This window comes from Hemisphaericaspora subhashii (genome assembly GCF_019202705.1).
Source record: "Hemisphaericaspora subhashii strain CBS 10753 chromosome Unknown scaffold85, whole genome shotgun sequence".
NCBI classification, from domain to species: Eukaryota; Fungi; Ascomycota; class Pichiomycetes; order Serinales; family Debaryomycetaceae; genus Hemisphaericaspora; species Hemisphaericaspora subhashii.
In genome coordinates, this window is record NW_026057245.1 from 18,529 (window position 1) to 37,861 (window position 19,333).

Consider the following 19,333-nt stretch of genomic DNA (forward strand, 5'->3'; position numbering starts at 1 on the left):
TCCTATTTTTCACTCTCCCCATTCTCCCTTGCCCAGTTATTGAACAGCTTATCGGGTCGAGGGTCTAACTTATCGTATTTATCTCGATACTCTTGCTTAATTTGGGAATTCTGTCTTTTGAACTCCAATAAAAGCTTAATTCATGCACGTGAATTGAAACTTATAGATTCTGAAAACATAACACCTATAAAAATCAAATCATTCACCTTCTATTCCTATATTATTAGCGAGTTAGCTTGCATTGAAATTAATCTTGAAGTAAAGTATTAATTGCTCAGTGTTATGACTTGGAAATATTTTGCAATAGCCCATTCATAAAATCGTTCGTTGTTATTTTCTCAGTCAGTGAAAACCAAAGCAATATGGTAGCATTACATTTAAAATCCGGGTAACATTTTAGAAATGGTTAAAATTTCTAGCCAATAAAATTATGGGAAAAAACATTTACACTTTAAAAAATTAAACTTTAATATAATAATTTGTATGTTCCTGTATATTACCTACCCAACCACTAACAAATCAATCTTCGAAACATAAAGTCAATTGAAAAAAAAAATATAATACCCGTTAAAACCAAATACTACTATACATTACCAACCACTAGTCTAACTATAAAGATGTCATCCCTTGCATTCAGATCATTAAGAACTGGTTTAGGTTTAAAGAGTATGTCCATTTACTTATGAGAAATAAGAAATAGTTTCTTTCAATTTATGTATATTCAATTGAACAAAGCAGACCCCAACTAAGTTTGAAGCAGTGACCAATTATACAATTACCACCTCAACAATGTATCCTATGCCTCAAAGACACGATATATACCAATCATTCTACGAACTGCACATTATCCAATGTTTTTAATGACTTATACACTCGTTGATTGAGAAATTGATAATATTGTAAATTGAAAGAAAATTACGATTTTACCAAACAGAATAATACTAACAATTACCTTTTCTAGACTCTGTTAGATCTTTATCTACCACTGCATCTACCTTATCCAACTACCAACACCCAGATTATTCCACCTATGTGAATGACAGAAGTGACACCACCAGAAGAAACTTCACCTACTTTATGGTTGGTTCAATGGGTTTATTATCTGCTGCCGGTGCCAAATCCACCGTTGAAGCCTTCCTTTCCTCCTTCGCTGCCTCTGCTGATGTTTTAGCCATGGCCAAGGTTGAAGTCAAATTAAGTGCTATTCCAGAAGGTAAAAACGTCATTGTTAAATGGCAAGGTAAACCAGTTTTCATTAGACATAGAACTCAAGATGAAATTGATGAAGCTAATCAAGTCGATATCAAAGTTTTAAGAGACCCAGAAACTGATGCTCAACGTGTTAAGAAACCTGAATGGTTAGTGATGTTGGGTATTTGTACTCATTTGGGTTGTGTTCCTATTGGTGAAGCTGGTGATTTCGGAGGTTGGTTCTGTCCTTGTCATGGTTCTCATTATGATATCTCCGGTAGAATTAGAAAGGGTCCAGCTCCATTAAACTTGGAAATCCCAGCTTATGATTTCACTGATGATGAAACCTTACTTGTTGGTTAAGCAAGCCCCCTCACTCTGTACATGTATTAAAAAAAATGAACATCCTCCACCACCCTTTTTCCATTCTCATATACAATTCATATGTGTTGGTTATACAGAACATTAAGCTAAAAGTATAGTTAACTCATTTATTTTATATATAATAAATATAATTATTATTCCGTTTTAAATAAAGTATAAAAAGATCTATGTATGTATAAAGCATTAGATAAAAAAGCAACCACTCACTATTTCTTTACAATTCTGGATTCTCTTCAAGCATAGCTGACAATTCATCGGGTATAATCTTCCATAAATCAGCATTCCAATCATGCTTAATCTTATGTATAGTTAAATTCTCCGAGTATCTTTGAACATCACTAAAATTGAACCCCTTATTAAAATGCAGCAACAGTTGTGCAAATTTTTCCCCTAATAAACCCTCTCCCTTTGGCAAATTTGTTGGATTGTAATCCAATACATAATGAAGTCGATAAAAGACACTCCAATGAAGTAAGCAACTAAGAGGAAGTACTCGACGATTACCAAAATTCGGTGTATACACTCTTCTCCATTCTCCCGAAGAATCTTCAATTTTAGCAAAAATTGGTAATAATTCTAAAATCCACCAGCAAAAGGTGATCCATAATGGAGTTGCTCCTCTTCCATTGAATCTATGGACTGGTGCATTTGGAACTGGAACTTTGGGGGTTTCATCTTCTTTCTTGATCTTTTCGATTTTCATTTGATATTGCCACGCATCAGGGAATAATGGTTGGATAGATAAAGCATCATGATGGAAAGATAAAAGACTCAAAGTTGATGGAAACTTCTTGTCAAACTCATGAATTGATCCCGATTTGAAAACAACGCCGAATTTAACCGCTTGCGATAACATCCATCTCATGGATACGTTTGACAATACTTGATCATGCTTTGCAGTCCATCCACCACCGATATCAGCATGATCACCAGGAAAGAACATTTCAACAAGGTCATCAATTGGACTAATTTGTTTTCTATTATTCTTTCTACCATTTCTCTTTGTCCAAAACAGAAGAATCTCACTGAATGATTTAATCGAAAGAAACAGGGTTGATGTACTTATACTTGAGTGGCAAGTACTACAACTCATATCTTGTTGAACCTGATCATTTTCAGGAGAAATGAAAAGCTGGGGTTTCAATTTTGCTCTACGTTCATCAATACTTACAGCATGTCTAATATGATCAACATTTGAATTTCTGACCGAATAAGGAAACAGTCTATCAATTAAGAACCCAACGGAATTGATTGAATCCCAAACTCCCATGAAATGAATTACGACATCTGGTTTTGAGAATGTTTTCTTGAATTCCAGGGCAAATGTAACTGCTGGATCATCGTCGAATGGTTGTCCTGCTTTTTCCCAATTGGAATAGATTTGCCATGCCATAGGGNACTGCTGGATCATCGTCGAATGGTTGTCCTGCTTTTTCCCAATTGGAATAGATTTGCCATGCCATAGGGATCATATCTTCTAAACCTTTGTTGATTAATCCTACTTGTTCTATCATACCTGCTATAATTCGTGCTGTGAAACTCCCCCGACTACATATGTAGATGTTAGTACATTTAATCAATTTCTAAATTAATTCAAAGTAATTCATACCTAAACCCAAAAAGAAAGATCTTATCTCCTCTATTATAAAACCTGGCAAGAAATCCATATGCCGCCAACACATGTTTCTTAATCGTAAATGCAATCATCGAATCCACTCTATTTGAAAGATGATTAACATTTGACATTTCAAAATGACGACGTCCAACATTATCAGCCATAAAAGAACTTCCAATCCCTGGTTGATAATAGCATAATTGACTAGGATTATCTTTCTCTAAAGTTCGAAATAATTGAAGAACATTGGTGAATGGTTTTGGACCAAAATCATTATCTGTTCCATCTAAACAAAGGATTAGATTCTTATTGGGGGATAATTCTTTTTCTAATCCGGAGAGCTTGTTGGTTAGGTCTTCTATTGTATATTTCTTATCTCGGAATTGAATGATTGGTGTATCTGTTGTCATTCTTACTGTGCTGGTTGAGGGTGATAACTTGGCGGTTAAAGATTGAATTGCTGCAAAAAAAATATCCCCCTAAATTATTGAATTGGCGAAAAATTGAGCAGAGAAACAAAGCAATTTAATATAATATAAATAAACTATAATATTCTACATAAAGAAATACATAAGAGATATTAACTAATTAGCTAATAATTAATACAACAAAATACATTACATAATAATATATACCTTCTTCTAAACATCAAAGACTTCAATTTTAGCCTTTGCGTTCTTAGTAGCAGTAACAACACAAAACAAACTCTTCCCACTATCAGGTTGAATCTCACAAGGTAATCCAAAACATGCATCCTTCTTATCGCAAGTAATTCTAACACCAAAATTTGGTTTTTCATGATTAAAATCATCTTGATATTTAGGATTCCAACCAACTGTAACAAAAGTACTCCCTGATTTATCCATATTCATACCAGCAACATATGGAGACCAATTTCCTTGTGCCTCAGATTTCGTACCCCAAACACAAGCATCCGTAGTCGAAATACCTGGTGCATTAATATAATAATGAGCACCGGTACTTGCCCAATAACTTGGACCAGGAACAGCTAATACCTGAGTCAGTTTACCCGCACAATTTGTTGGGATCAACATTGCTTCATTACCAGGTAGGACAGTTTGACAAAATGCGACATTCTTGTCAGCCTTATTATCAATACTGACAGTACCTTCTCCATCTACACATAACGGCCTGTCTCCGAATGGAGTGGTGACTTTCCCATCTTTGTCACATTTCAAACCACCATTCATGGAGGCAGGATATGTATATGCCTTCGCATCTGGATCCCATTGATTCATTAATTGTCCCGGCGGACAGGCGTAAGGGCAATATTTCCCAGGAGTGCATGGTTCATCTGGACTCATGGCCCAGCCTCCGTTTAGGGTAGATTTTGAGACTGCGACGAGACCAGAACCCGATGGAAATTGACAAGTTTCGATGGATCGTTTGTCAACGATGATTGGGGTGGCTGTGATGATGGGAGGAATAGCTACTAATGCTAAAATTGTGAAGATATATTTAACCATAATAAAGGAGTGTGAACTTAAATGAGTGACTAATAGTAGATTTGTAAATATAATAGCTTTTTAAAAGAATGAATAGGTTAGCTTCTTATTTAAATGAAAGACTTATAGTTAGTTGATTTCCAAGGGTATCTGAGATATAGACCAGAAGAGTGACAGACTTCAGGGATATTTATATCTATAAAAGAGTATTGTGGGACGTCATTTTCAGTCTTAGCATTGTACATATTGGCTGATTCGTGAAACATGAAATGCATATGTAAGTCTAAATGACTAAGTGTTTTTGTAAAAACTTGAATCATTTTTGCATATAACTTCTAAACTAACCCGTAAAGTGTGGATACAATGAGCATATTAGGTTGCAAAATAATATCAAAACTATAAAATATTCGCTAGCCTAACTTAGCGAGAAAATAAAGAAACGACGAATCAAACTATAAAAAGAAACAACTAAAACAACCCCCCATATACTAACTGAACCTGGGTTCATCCTATTCTGGGACGAATGTACGTGTAAGCATAATAAGGTACAGACCAGCCACATGCCAGAGATAACTATGTCATACCGTCAGTATATAAATTACCTAACTAACAAAAAAGAAAAGATCTATCGACGCAGATTGCAGATTGGCACACCAAAAATAGATAAACGTTTTATTTTGCGAGTGTCTCTTAATAGAGATAGTAGCAGGTGGGGTACATTACTTTACTTCCATGGAGATAGGTTGCTGAAGTATACTTTTTGAATGATATCATTATGAGATTTAAAGGGGTCCTGATAGGTTGAAATGGTGTTTTTCGTATTTTTTGTTGGTTAGTATGCAGAAGTTTTAGATGTTTTCATGCAGTTTGATCTGAAAAGGATTAGATAATGATGCAAGGGGGTGGCGGAGGGGATCCAGAAGTAAACGTGTTCTTACTATATCTGATTCGTAATTCCCATGGTTACAGCATCTCTTTATTTGGTTTAACTTAAAGGAGCCAGCCAGACTTACTTACCTATTACTGTACTTGTCTCACTCACCAGAAAAAATATTTATTGTCTCAGTCTCTCAATCTCTCTCAGTGAAAAAAATCACCCATACAAAAACTCTGTTGCCACAACTTTATCTGGGGAGAACGTAAAGACATATTCTTCTAGAAACAACCACAACGCATCAACGCACTTAATCATGAGTGGATCAATCGTACGAGCCCAAAATTGGGACAATGGCTACGAACAACAATTCGTAGCCGTGAACCCCATGGGAGATGAAGTTCTCTTATATCAAACCAATCATGAAGATCCAGGTATCGAATCAAATGGAATGATTCAAATTAATAATCGAACTGGATTTGAAAATATCCAATGTTCATCATATTCAAATCTCAATAGAGGAATTGTTGGTGTGGGGAGTATAAATGGGACAATATCAATTTTTGATATAAATTCAGCAACGTCTTCAATTTTATATCTTAATCCAAAACAAAATCGTCCATGTAATGTAATTTCATTCAATAATAATAATTTAATCCTTGCAGGGTTTGATAAAGGAAGACAAGATAATTCATTACAAATTTGGAATATTGAACATTATTCACATACTGGTAATAATTCTCATATTAAAAGACCTTTGTCTACATATTTACCTAATGAAGCGATTTTATCAGCTACTTTTTATCCAGAGAGTCATTCAAGTATAATATGTGGGTCTTATAAATTCTTACGAGAGATTGATCTTCGTTCTGATCAACCGGTATTCCAAATGGCTACCAAATGTACCCTTGGGTTAAGTATTGATCATTTTCAACATCATTTCTTCCAATCATTCAGTGAAGATGGATCGTTAGCCATCTGGGATAGACGTAAACTCACTTCATCAGGTGCATCAACCACTGGTGGTGCTGGTACAGCAGGACGATCGAAAACCTTATCTTCAGGAAATGTCATCACCGAAACTCCAATTCTTCAATTCAATAAACTATTAAGTGATTCATCCTCAAGAAAAATCCAACATCCATGTGTCCGCTATTCCACTGTCCGAAGAGGTGAATTTGCCGCCGTCTTTAATGGAGATTTAATCCGTCGTTGGCATACCAGTAAAGTACCTGCCAATTACAATATCCCCATCATAACCGACCCCCAATCATCATATCGTTTCAGTCAACAGACTACATTACAAAGTCTAAAACAACAATCGGCACAATTGTATAAACCAAATGAAGAATCGCTTTTTGTGTCGATGGTACTTGATGTCAAAACCGATTATGAACGCGTGGTTTCATTTGATTATTCTCCTGATATTGCCCTGCATACATCCACGAACTTTGTATGTATGAGGCAATCAGGGTCGGTATTTAGGATGCCCGTGGTTGAATGTATTGAAATGTTAGATTTTAATTGTATTAATGAATTCTCAATTGCCGGTCCGGAAGGAACAATGACGAATTTTTTAGAAAAACAATATATTGAACCCAGACAACAACAACAAGGCGATGTTCAAATTAGGGATAAAACTTCCATCTCGAGACTCGGGGATCTATCACTCACTCCAAGACAACAACATCAGCAAGATATGAGAAAATTAAGTGAGGCTGATTATTCCGAAGATGTTTCTTCTACAGTTGATGACGAGAGTGTGAATGATCAAAACACAAACACCACCACCACTCCACGAGGCGGGACCAAGACTAGTTTGCATCATCCTTCTCATAAGCGATATTCATACGATGATGAAATCCCATTCAGTGCCCTACTTGACCCTTCTGATATAATCAGTGGTGATATTTGTGTTACAATCCGTCATAGGGCCCAATTGGGCTACGGATTAGATTGTGATGTGAATATATCAATCTTGGAACAAATTGATTCGATGAATAATCAATTATTTTTAAAAAATACTTGGAAATGGTTAAGTCTTGCCAAAATCTCCCTTGAGAAGGGGACTATGATTTCAGAAGGGATTGATTTAGGATATCAAGGGGTGTTAGGAATATGGAAGGGAGTAGATGAATTAACATATCAAAGAAGAACTCTCCCTAATGCCGGTCCTATAAATGAAGGTTGGTTCGCTAGTGCCGTGAAGGCGATTGTTTCGAATAAAGGGAAAAAAGCAGCCAATATAACCATCCCTAGTAATAGTGAGAAAAAAGCACAAAGGAAATTATGTTTGATTGTTTCTGGATGGTATTTGACTGATTCTGAATTTGAAGAAAAATTGAAATTGTTGATTACGTTGGGATATAGTGAAAAAGCTGCCGGATGGGCTGTATTCCATGGCGATGTGCCCAAAGCGATTGAAATATTGGCTAGTTCGAAGAAGGAACGGTTGAGACTTATGGCAACTGCCGTGGCGGGATATTTGGCCTATAAGAATTCTAATAGTAACAGTCCTTGGAAAGATCAATGTAGGAAGATGGCGTCTGAATTGGATGATCCTTATTTGAGAGCTATATTTGCGTTTATTGCCGATGATGATTGGTGGGATGTATTGGATGAACATGCGTTACCCTTGAGAGAAAGATTGGGAGTTGCATTGAGATTTCTTTCTGATAAAGATTTAGGAGTATATCTTGATCGAATTGCTGATACGGTTGTTAATAAAGGAGAATTAGAGGGGTTGATATTAACGGGTTTAACTCCAAAGGGGATTGATTTGTTGCAATGTTATGTTGATAGAACTAGTGATGTACAAACTGCAAGTTTAGTTTCTGCCTATGCATGTCCTAGGTATTTTAATGATGATAGGATAACTCATTGGGTTGATTGTTATCGAAATTTATTAAATAGTTGGGGGATGTTTAAAGAAAGAGCTAAATTTGATGTTTCCAGAACCAAATTTTCCAAGAATTTCGTTGGACAAACCACGATTAAAGCAACTCCAAAACAAGTATATTTACAATGTTCAAGATGTAATAAAAACATGTCAAAATTTAAATCAACTACAATTAATAATCAAACATTAATGAAACAATTTACGAAATCAAATCATTCTAAACAAGTTACGAATGAAATAATTAGTTCATGTCCTCATTGTGGTGCTCCATTACCTAGATGTGCAGTATGTTTATTATCATTGGGTACTCCATTACCATTTGAACCAAGTGAGAAACTTAATGAGAATTCATTGGCCAATAAGATTGAGAATAGATTTAGAGAATGGTTTAGTTTTTGTTTGACATGTAATCATAGTTGTCATGCTTATCATGCAGAAGAATGGTTTTCTAAACATTATGTTTGTCCTGTACCTGATTGTAATTGTCGGTGTAATAGTAAGTAAGTGAGAATATAATCGCGTATTTTCTATTTATTTGCGTGTGGTTCAGCCTCACACAAACAAATAAATTTAAATGACTGTTTTAAACGAAAGTGTGAGTATAGAAATAGAAAATAAATATTATACAAAACAGTTAAGTAAAAACAAAGTAATAGTTCATGTAATGTTATTTATAATACATGAAACATATAAAAGGTAGTAAGAGCTATAGGTTAGAAGATGGCCTGTAGAAGAAATAGAAGTCACATGATATTAAATTATATAAATCTGATTTAGTTTCCATATTAAGCTGATCTTAATTAATGTTTATTTTTTCTCTTTGGGCTGAACAATAATAATAATATACACACCAAGAATACTTTATACGCCATATCATAGTAATAAACTCAACAACCCCCTTTCAAAATTAAATATTTATTAGCTTTTGTCTTTCTTTATAATTTAATTTATTATTTCAACACACACACTAACCATTGCAGTTAGTTAGTTACTTTCTCTCTCTCTTGGGTTAATTTAACATATGTATTATTACTAATTAATATAACAGACAGATACAGTGAAATAATCTATAAATAACAACATATTAATTACATATAAATTAATAATAGGCCATACGAAAATAATTTTTTTTTTTTATCAATTGACGATTTTAATTTTACAACCAACTAAAAAAAAAACATTAACTTAAGAGTTTTCCATCCACCATTTTTTTTATTATTATTTCAACTTACACTTTTATCAGTAGTGATCAGTTGTAAGCATAGAATAAATTTCAATCAATCTCAGTCTTGTCTATTCAATAAGAAGAAGAAGAACAAAGACTCAGCAGCAGAATGTCACAACAAAAGACTGCTGAATTGATTAAGGATATTACATCCAAAATTGAAGTTGAAAAGAATTTGGTATATGGTTATCAACAAGTTAAACTCAAATCTAATAATGCTGAAGTTCTTCAAAAATGTAATACTAAAATTATAGAATCTCAATCAATTATTGATTATTATCAAGAATCTTTAGATAAATTAATTAAACAAACTCAACAATTAAATATAAGAGGTGGATCTTTACAATCAAATGATTCTCGTGATAATAACAATAATAACAACAACGACAATAATACTCTCCAGTATCATCAAACCAGTAGTCCTGTTTCATATTCAAGATTTGATTTAATTAAATATGATTGTCCTTCTTTAAGTCATAAAATTCAACATATGTTACAACAATTAGAATTTAAATTACAAGTTGAAAATCAATATAAAGAAGCTAATCAAAAAATGTCTCAACTTTATTTAATGGATGGTGATAAATCTTCAAGTATTGCTGCTGAAGGTGGTAGAACTGAAAGTAATCAAAGAATTCAATTATTAGAAAAATCGTTAAAAAAATATACCAATATTAATATTAATACTGAAGAATTTTCACGAGATTTTGAATTATTAAATACTCCAAAACATGCAAGAAAACCTTCCCGTGGTAGATTAACAATTTCGATTACTTGTGTTAGAGATGTTGATCATATTGCTTCAACAATGTTGAAAAAAAGAGAAACTTGTATTGTAATTAAAATTGATGACATTGAAAAAGGTAAAACAAAACTTTCAAAAAATGATAAATGGAATGATGAATTTATTATTGATGTTGAAAAAGGTCATGAAATTGAATTTTCTGTTTTAGATAAACAAGGTACTAATTTTATTCCTGTTGCTCTTAATTGGTTATTAATTTCTGATATTGCTGAAGAAATTCGTAAAAAGAAAGTAGCTAATGATATGAATTCTGGTTGGATGACTGCGTCACATATGCAACAACAACAACAACAAGCAGACGATAAGAGATCTAATACCACTGGATCTCCTATGGGGGCAAAGTTCAGTTCGACCCAACCGTTACCTCCTCACAACGATGCGACACTACCACCTCCACCTCCACCGCCATCCTCCTCTACTTCAGGACAAGAATCTAATGGAAATGATCAAAAGGTTCAAATCAATACTTGGATAAGTTTAGAACCATCAGGACAAATGTTACTTAGTCTTAATTTTGAAAAAGATTCATCTCAAAATAGACAATTTAGAGGTGCACTTGGACGTCATGGTGCCATTCGTGAAAAGAAAGAAGAAGTGTTTGAACAACAAGGACATCAATTTGTTCAAAAACAATTCTATGGAATTATGTGTTGTGCCTTATGTGGAGAATTTGTTAGATATAGTGGGTTCCAATGTCAAGATTGTAAATTCTTATGTCATAAAAAATGTTATCAAAAAGTTGTTACAAAATGTATTTCAAAATCTGGTATGGCTGATGATGAAGCCAAATTAAAACATAGGATTCCTCATAGATTTGAAGCAGTTGCTAATCATGGGGCAAAATGGTGTTGTCATTGTGGATATATTTTACCATTTGGTAAGAAGAATGTTCGGAAATGTACTGAATGTGGAGTTATGTGTCATACTCAATGTACTCATTTAGTTCCAGATTTCTGTGGAATGACTATGCAAATGGCAAATCAAATCTTATCAACCATTAAATCAACCAAAGTTTCCCCGAAGAAACCTCTCCAAATTAGTCGTCCATCATATACCCCTGGCTCTACTACCACTCAATTTTCTAAACCGGAAATGTCTCCATTATCACAAACATTCCCTCCACCTCGTCCATCTGGAGAACATTCTATTTCTGATGATGAACACGAAGATGATTTGAAATTACCTACTCATACCCAAAATAAATTTCAATATCCAGTTGAATTCCCAGAACAACAATTCGCTAACAAACCACGTCCTGCTCCAGCTCCTCCTGGTGAGTCTGATCTTAGTTTTGATACTAGTTATATTAAAGAACAACAAGATTTCGATTTTGGTAAACAACCTTATCCTGCCTATGAGTCGAGAAAACCATTGTTTCAACCGATTGATGAAGATGTAAGAATGGGTGAAGACCAGCAACAACAGCAACCACAAATTGATAAACGGACTCCTCAAGGTGGTGCGTTTGATGCGTTTGATTATCAGAATGTACATACTCAAGATCAAATTATGAGTGAAAAAGATGAAGGTAATGGTGTGAATCCATTCCGGGATCAAGTTGATCATGCTATGCGAATTGAAGCTCAACAACAGCAACAACATGTTCAACAGCAACATGCTCATCATCATCATGCTCATGCACATCATCACGCTCGTCAAAAAGAAGGATCTAGAAAAGTTAAAAAACGGAGAAAGAAGGTTGGATTGGATGATTTTGAATTTTTGGCCGTATTAGGAAAAGGAAATTTTGGGAAAGTTATGTTGGCAGAATCAAGATATACCAAAAAATTATGTGCAATTAAAGTTTTAAAGAAAGATTTTATTGTTGAAAATGATGAAGCTGAAAGTGTTAAATCTGAAAAACGAGTATTTTTAACTGCAAATAAAGAAAAACATCCATTTTTATTAAATTTACATTGTTGTTTCCAAACTGAAAATAGAATCTATTTCGTCATGGAATATATCTCGGGTGGGGATTTAATGTGGCATATCCAGAAATCAAGATTTACTGCCAAACGTGCAAAATTCTATGCTTGTGAAGTCTTACTCGCTTTGAAATATTTCCATGAAAATGGAATCGTATATCGTGATTTAAAATTAGATAATATCTTACTCACAACCAAAGGACATATCAAGATTGCCGATTACGGATTATGTAAAGAAAACATGTGGCATCGTAGCACAACCTCAACTTTCTGTGGTACTCCTGAATTCATGGCCCCTGAAATCGTAGCCGGGAAACCATATGATCGTAGTGTCGATTGGTGGGCATTTGGTGTCTTGTTATTCCAGATGTTGTTATGTCAATCTCCATTCAAAGGTGATGATGAGGATGATATCTTTAATGCCATCGAGCATGATGAAGTCAAATATCCTATTAGTTTATCAAGACAGACAGTGTTGGTCTTACAGGCATTATTGACCAAGGATCCATTGAAGAGATTGGGTGGTGGTCCTAGAGATGCAGAAGAGATTATGGAACATCCATATTTCCATGATGTTAATTTTGATGATGTATTTCATTGTAGAATTGAACCACCTTATTATCCTGAGATTACTAGTGAACATGATTATTCTAATTTCGATCAAGAGTTTACTTCGGAGACTCCAAGATTGACCCCGGTCGAGACTGAACTTACGGCGGAGATGCAAGAACAATTTAGAGGATTTTCTCATATTTCGGAAGATGCTGTCATTTATGAAGATCGTGTTATGTAAGGGGGAGTGTGTAAGTGCTTACTAGTAATAGTAGTAAAAATAATTGTAATTTAATAACCATGGAACATAAAAGTAACATTTAGTAAACTCTATATAACTAATAATAAATAATAATAATAATATACACGTATTTATTGAAATTCCCATTCCTCCAATAAATTTCTCTATAACTTTCTCTCTATTATGCAAATTACTGTATGTAGATGTATGTTTACACAATCACACAGCATCCAGAACTATGCTTCTTCCTCTCATCTTTAAGCTCTCTGGTATAATGTCGTTCATTTCTTTCAGATGCACTAGAATCTAATTTCTTAATCTTAGGATGAGTCGTATCTTCCATAAATTCCTTTCCAATCGCATTCTGCTTCTTTGTAGCTTCATTCTTATTTTGCAGTAATGAAGCTTTTCGATTCTTCTCGGTTTCGGCGCGTTTAGCCTGTTTCTTCTTTTGTTTTATATGCCCCTGTGATTCATCTGAAGCAGTATAGTCGTCACTCATAGTCGTAGACACCACCAAAGAAGGACAATGCGAAGTTTGCTCGGTTATGGCACTCGTTAGATTAGTTTTCAGCGGGATAAGATTCACAACCCGACTAGCCTGACTTTCAAGTGCTTTAGTAATTATCGGGAGGAAAGCTTCTTCTATATTTGTACCTTCTTTGGCTGAACATTCGATAAATGAAACTGCACCAATTTGTTCAGCAAACTCTTGTCCATCTTGCCAGGACACTTGTCGACAAGTATGTTGAAGATCTGATTTTGTGGCGATGATGGCGATGGGGGGTATATCTGGACGAATTGTTTTGAATTGGAGCATGATATCATGTAGGGCCAAGAATGAATCCATATCATTTATGGAATATACAAGAATTATGTTGTTTGTGTTTAAGATCTGTTGTCTACGACTATTATTGTATAAGTCTAGTTCTGAACTACTGTCAAGGATTGAGACTTCTGAATATCGATTAAGAAATCTTAGGCTTTTTGTATGTAGTTCTTCAACACCTGAAGTTGTGGATTCAACAAATTCGTCATATAGATAATGTAATACAAGACTGGTTTTACCGGTTTGGGCTTGTCCTAAGACACATATATCAAACTTATCTTTTAATACTTGAGAACTATCTTGATAACTCATACTAGTAGTAGGAGTGGTGTGATTTTTATAAATAATTTTTGATGCAACTTTAAAATGACGATACTGATCGGAAAACTTGTTGATTTTTCCAGTGTGGTTACTAACTATGGCTGTGGTTTTTCCGTTGACACTTTTGGAGTGTATGTAAGAATTAATTAATGCAAGAAACAATGAAGGTTTGGTGAACTTTCTCTACAATAAAGACAATACTTTGATGAATATATAATAACGATAAACTTTTGGGAAATGGGACAGAATAAACGTTATAAATAAAAAAAGGAGAAAAAACAAGAGAAAATTAAACTTTATTTAAATTGTAAACTAAAAAGGGAGAAGAGTTGAAAAATATGCAACAACAACAACAACAGGAGACTATACGGAAATATTTTTTAATTAAACGTTCAACTTGCAGATGTGTGAACGATTTTTTTTTTAAATTAAAAAAATATTAGTCACGGAAAAGTACATTAAAATTCCATCAAAACAAACCTGATCATTTTGTACAATAAACTCATAAAACCGTATCCATTAGTAGGTTACACTGCATAAACATGTAACCGTACTTACAACTAAAAAAAAATTAAATTTACGTACTACACATGGTCATCTCATTTAACAGCCCATCTCCTAATTTAACTACTTCAACTACACCGCATATCTGCTCCGATGGGCTTTGATGATTGTTTGCCGCCGTCTTTACTCTATGTATGTATGGCTCATAAAAGATTATGTGCCAAAAGAGGGGTATAATAGCAACATATCTGTCAAGAAAGAAATGGTACAGCAAACCAAAAAGCCCCATCTGTCACTTAGCGCAACAAGGTCACAATAAAAAAAACTGTTCTTTTAATTCGTTTAATGTGGTTTGCCTTTGTCAAGTCTTCACCTTCCACAAAATAATATTTTTTTAGCAAGTTTTTTCAATTGCCGCAAATTTCTCTGATATGCGACACGAATGCCCCTTTATGTATTAGTGCAAAATTAAAAAGTGATGACCTGTCATTCAATTTGTACGATTATTTAATGTAATAGAAGTCATTGCTATACGACCGACCCTCATCTTGTAATTACATCTGGAATTTAAGGTTATTTATGTTTGCGTCTTTATCATTTTCGTCTACGTTTGTTTCCATATATTGTTAAAATGAAATTACAAGGCCATTGAATATTAAATCAACCCCCATAGAAAAAGAAACTTAAACAAAGAAATGGAACATCAGACTTTTAAAAAATATTGGAATTTCTATCCCTTGAAAACAACAAAATATAAAAACGGTTTTAACGTTTTTTTAAACACAAAGTAGAAAATATTTTATTTTTTATGCAATACGACCATTGCGGAAAAAAAAGAAATTCATGATGAAAAGAAAAAAACCTTCCGAGTTTTAGGTTTTGTATATTTCCTCATCTCTGAAACTCTAAAAAATCTTTGCGAGATCTGAGTGAAAACAACGTGAGATCTGCGGAAAAATAAATATCTCCATATTTCTCGTGCCTTAGCTCATCTCGATCGGCTGATAGTATTTCTAAAATTAGTTATGACGTTCGTTTTCTGGGCAAGACCTCGTTGTCATAAAACCGACAGCCTGCCGGAATCACTACTAGATTGAGAATGAACACAAATGGTACGTTAATATAAATATATATTACTTTAATTATTAAAACTCTATTTAACTATAGTCCTCATCGTCAGAATTTAAATATTGAGAATAATCATCAGCGGATGCAAAAATAGGCAAGTCCTTAAGTTTGGCCTTCTTAGACATCTTTTTGTTCTTACTATCATCATCTTTATCTTCTCTAGAACGTTTATTCTTGGTCTTCTTTGGTTTTTCTATTATTTCTTCAGATTCACTTATATCAGAGAAATCAACATCATCTCCCAACATTTTAATTTCAACTTCAGAATCACTCAATTCGTCTTCTTCATTAATTCCAAACATTTGACCTTCTTCTTCATCGAAATCATCTTCAATTTCTTCTTTAGTTTCTTCGACTTCAGATTCTTCTTCCTCGTCTTGGACTTCTTCAGAACCTTCTTCTAATTCTTCCCCTTCTTCAACTTCTGCTACTTCTTCTTCCTCATCATCATCCATATCAAAGTCAGAGAAATCTTCTTCACCAAAAACATCAGACTCTTCATCAGAAGCATCCTCGACCTCAGGTTTCGACTTAACCAAAGCCTTCCAAATCTCATCATCCGCCATCTCTTCAACTTCTTCTTCATCCAATTCTTCCTCCCCTTCTTCTTCTCCAGTCTTCTTAGCCTTAATCTTATTAATCTTGGTAGTAAAATATTGATGGAAAAACTTTTCATCCGGTTTAATTTCTTCCACTTTTCTATTCAACCAATTCTCAGTATTCGCAGGCACATCAGTATCCAACACACCAGTAGCCCTAACCAATAAGGAACCAGTATGGGCCCCTCCTAAAGGTTGCATAATCGAAGAACCCTTAGTTTGTGGTTTTTGTTTCGAGTTTTTATAAACGAATCTATCTAAGAAATGGGATAATGTGTATAATCCTAAATCAGGTTTTGCTTGTTCGGTACCTTCGAGTAATGAGGAGGCATAGATTGAGATGGTTGGGTGGTAGTGGGTGAGGAATTGGTTGAGTTCCCATAAGGATGATTTATCGGCATTCGCGAATCTTGGATCACGTTTCTTGGGGTCATATTCTTGATCATCTGATTTAGATGGTTGCTCGACCTGTTTTGAATCTTCATCGACTTCTGGTCTGGATGCCATATCGATCATTAGGTCGGAGATTTCGGGGAATGTTTTGGATAATTCGATTAATAAATATAACATACCGGAAATAGAACCAATATTTAACCAATGACAACAAATTTGTAAAATTCTTTTAACAAATGATAAAACTCTTGGTTTATTTTCAGTATCATTTTTCAACGATTTAAATAATAAATTCAAATAAATACCTTGTTTGGAAGAAGTTGCCAATCTTGGATCTAATAAAGATTCATACAAGGTTCTATAATATCTATCTGAATTCAATCCTTGTTGAGTGATGATATGATTAACCAAAACAAGAGCTTGAATAGAAGTATTAAAATTACTACTATGAGTAATCTTAAATAACGTATCTAAATGAGCTTGGAATACATCATTAGGTAAATTAGCAAATGGGAAAGCACGATTTAAACCAGTTAATAAAGCTGAGAATAAACGAGTATTCTTTTCTTCTATTATTTCTTGTTCTGATTTGACTTCAACTTTAACTGATTTACCACCCTTTTTACCCTTCTTGAAATTCTTACGGTTGTTCTTTCTTCCTTTGGTGGATTCGCCTATTTCGTTTGTTTTGGTACCGGTTTCTTTATTGTTGGCATCATTTTCAACTAAAATCTTTTCAAAAAGTGCAAAATAGGTTTTGATTAATGAATTGGCTAATTCATCTTCTCTTCTGGTTAAAATAGTTTGATTTAAAGTGGTAATAGCATAATATTTAGCATGATCGTCACTATTAGCCTTGAATACAATATCAATAACCGCATCACTAATGATTTTCTTCATAGCTGGATGAACTTGTTCTAATTGCAAGATTTGATAAGATGCTTTAGCAGCAACTTTATTGTCAGCATCACCTAATTTATTAACTCCTAATTTCAATAAATTGGCTTCTTGTTCAGGCTTGGCTTTCAATAAGTCAAAGATATGATTAACGACATTCATTCTAACATGAACAATTGGATCATGAGATAATACTTCCAAGATGGAAATCAATTTGAAATATGCCTTCTTTAAATGATCTTCGAAATAATATACTGCTAATTCAACATCTGATGAATCTTTTCTTAATGGTTGTTTATCAAATGCAAATAATTTTCTATCTGGTAAAATACCATTTAATAATAAATCCTTTAATGCATTGATGGATTGTAAAGCGGCAGTTCTTGATTTCTTTTCACAATATGATAATAAAGTATCGAATGCCTTAAGATTATGCATAGGAGCTTCTTGGACTAACAAAGTCAATGCAGAGATTTTATCATTCAAAGTACCATCAGCTAAAATTTGGGACAAGAACTTCTTTTGGGAATTATTAGATGTGAATTCTTCCAAATAGGTTTTGTTATCTTTTTCAATCACGGTTTTGGCTCTTTCTAATAAACGTTCTCTAGCATATCTATCTAATTTTTCTGGGGTTTCTTTTGGTTTATCGAATGGAATATTATACCAATCAGTACGACTTGGAATTGCTAATTTTGCACTTGAAACCATGGAGAAGTCTGTTACTTTATCTGAATCTTGAGTTTTTTCTTTCTTGTTGTCAACCTTAGTTTCCTTAACGACGACTTCATCTTCTTCCTCATCTTCTTCCTCTGATGATTCCTCTGATTCGCTTTCTTCCTCTTCTTCTACTTTTTCATCAGTCTCACTTTCAATCTGTTCTTCCTCTTCTTCTTCTTCTTCTTCTTCTTCTTCTTCTTCTTCTTCCTCTTCTTCCTCTTCTTCCTCTTCTTCTTCTTCTATGGTTTCAACCAATTCAGGAACTTCTTCTTCTTCTTCAACTTCTTCATCGTCAACAACCATAGCTTCTCCATTACCTAATCCTATCCCCTTCATAAAGCTACTCAAATCATCACCAAATGATTTATCCAATTTTGATCCATCATCATTAAATTCTTGTTCACTTTCTTCTCCTTCTTCAACATCTTTCAACAATTCCAAATCTTCTTCAGTTGCACCTAATGCTAATGCCTCACGACGTAAGACGTCATCTTCTTCTTTAGGTTCAGGTTTGTTGTTTGCTTGGGTATTATTGTTCTTGGTATCATTTTTAGTGTTATTCTTTGCTGCTGCTGCTGCTGCTGCTGCTGCTGCTGCTGCTGCTGCTTCCTCTTCTTTCTTATTCTTCTTGTTGTTTTTCTTCTTATTGCTATTCTTATTGGAAGCATTCAACTTGGATGAAATCTTATCCTTCAAGGAAGATAAATTCAAACCTGATGCATTCATTGGATATTATGTTTGATTTAGAGTCCTTGTAAGTGATGG

At 34.0% G+C, this 19,333-nt stretch overlaps 8 protein-coding genes across 8 annotated transcripts; 3 read left to right on the forward strand and 5 right to left on the reverse strand. All coding sequences in view use genetic code 12, as the record gives it.

The window, feature by feature from the left end:
• Nucleotides 1-617: 617 nt before the first annotated feature.
• Nucleotides 618-1,554, forward strand: RIP1 (ubiquinol--cytochrome-c reductase catalytic subunit; the record flags this gene model as incomplete). Its single annotated transcript, XM_049405717.1, has 2 exons — nt 618-666; nt 962-1,554. The coding sequence occupies 2 exons, from the start codon at nt 618-620 to the stop codon at nt 1,552-1,554; spliced, it is 642 nt and encodes a 213-aa protein (XP_049264687.1).
• A 235-nt stretch (nt 1,555-1,789) lies between these two features.
• On the reverse strand, nt 1,790-2,986 carry J8A68_002012 (T6SS phospholipase effector Tle1-like catalytic domain-containing protein; the record flags this gene model as incomplete). Its single annotated transcript, XM_049405718.1, has 1 exon — nt 1,790-2,986. One exon carries the CDS (start codon nt 2,984-2,986, stop codon nt 1,790-1,792), a length of 1,197 nt encoding a protein of 398 aa, XP_049264688.1.
• A 182-nt stretch (nt 2,987-3,168) lies between these two features.
• J8A68_002013 (T6SS phospholipase effector Tle1-like catalytic domain-containing protein) lies at nt 3,169-3,600 on the reverse strand (the record flags this gene model as incomplete). Its single annotated transcript, XM_049405719.1, has 1 exon — nt 3,169-3,600. The coding sequence occupies one exon, from the start codon at nt 3,598-3,600 to the stop codon at nt 3,169-3,171; it is 432 nt and encodes a 143-aa protein (XP_049264689.1).
• A 231-nt stretch (nt 3,601-3,831) lies between these two features.
• On the reverse strand, nt 3,832-4,677 carry J8A68_002014 (uncharacterized protein; the record flags this gene model as incomplete). The annotated part of the gene is made up of 1 exon (XM_049405720.1): nt 3,832-4,677. One exon carries the CDS (start codon nt 4,675-4,677, stop codon nt 3,832-3,834), a length of 846 nt encoding a protein of 281 aa, XP_049264690.1.
• A 1,169-nt stretch (nt 4,678-5,846) lies between these two features.
• J8A68_002015 (uncharacterized protein) lies at nt 5,847-8,933 on the forward strand (the record flags this gene model as incomplete). Its single annotated transcript, XM_049405721.1, has 1 exon — nt 5,847-8,933. The coding sequence occupies one exon, from the start codon at nt 5,847-5,849 to the stop codon at nt 8,931-8,933; it is 3,087 nt and encodes a 1,028-aa protein (XP_049264691.1).
• An 830-nt stretch (nt 8,934-9,763) lies between these two features.
• On the forward strand, nt 9,764-13,177 carry PKC1 (protein kinase C; the record flags this gene model as incomplete). The annotated part of the gene is made up of 1 exon (XM_049405722.1): nt 9,764-13,177. The coding sequence occupies one exon, from the start codon at nt 9,764-9,766 to the stop codon at nt 13,175-13,177; it is 3,414 nt and encodes a 1,137-aa protein (XP_049264692.1).
• A 211-nt stretch (nt 13,178-13,388) lies between these two features.
• Nucleotides 13,389-14,318, reverse strand: RAS2 (Ras2p; the record flags this gene model as incomplete). Its single annotated transcript, XM_049405724.1, has 1 exon — nt 13,389-14,318. One exon carries the CDS (start codon nt 14,316-14,318, stop codon nt 13,389-13,391), a length of 930 nt encoding a protein of 309 aa, XP_049264693.1.
• A 1,670-nt stretch (nt 14,319-15,988) lies between these two features.
• MAK21 (RNA-binding ribosome biosynthesis protein) lies at nt 15,989-19,294 on the reverse strand (the record flags this gene model as incomplete). The annotated part of the gene is made up of 1 exon (XM_049405725.1): nt 15,989-19,294. One exon carries the CDS (start codon nt 19,292-19,294, stop codon nt 15,989-15,991), a length of 3,306 nt encoding a protein of 1,101 aa, XP_049264694.1.
• Between the last annotated feature and the right edge of the window lie 39 nt (nt 19,295-19,333).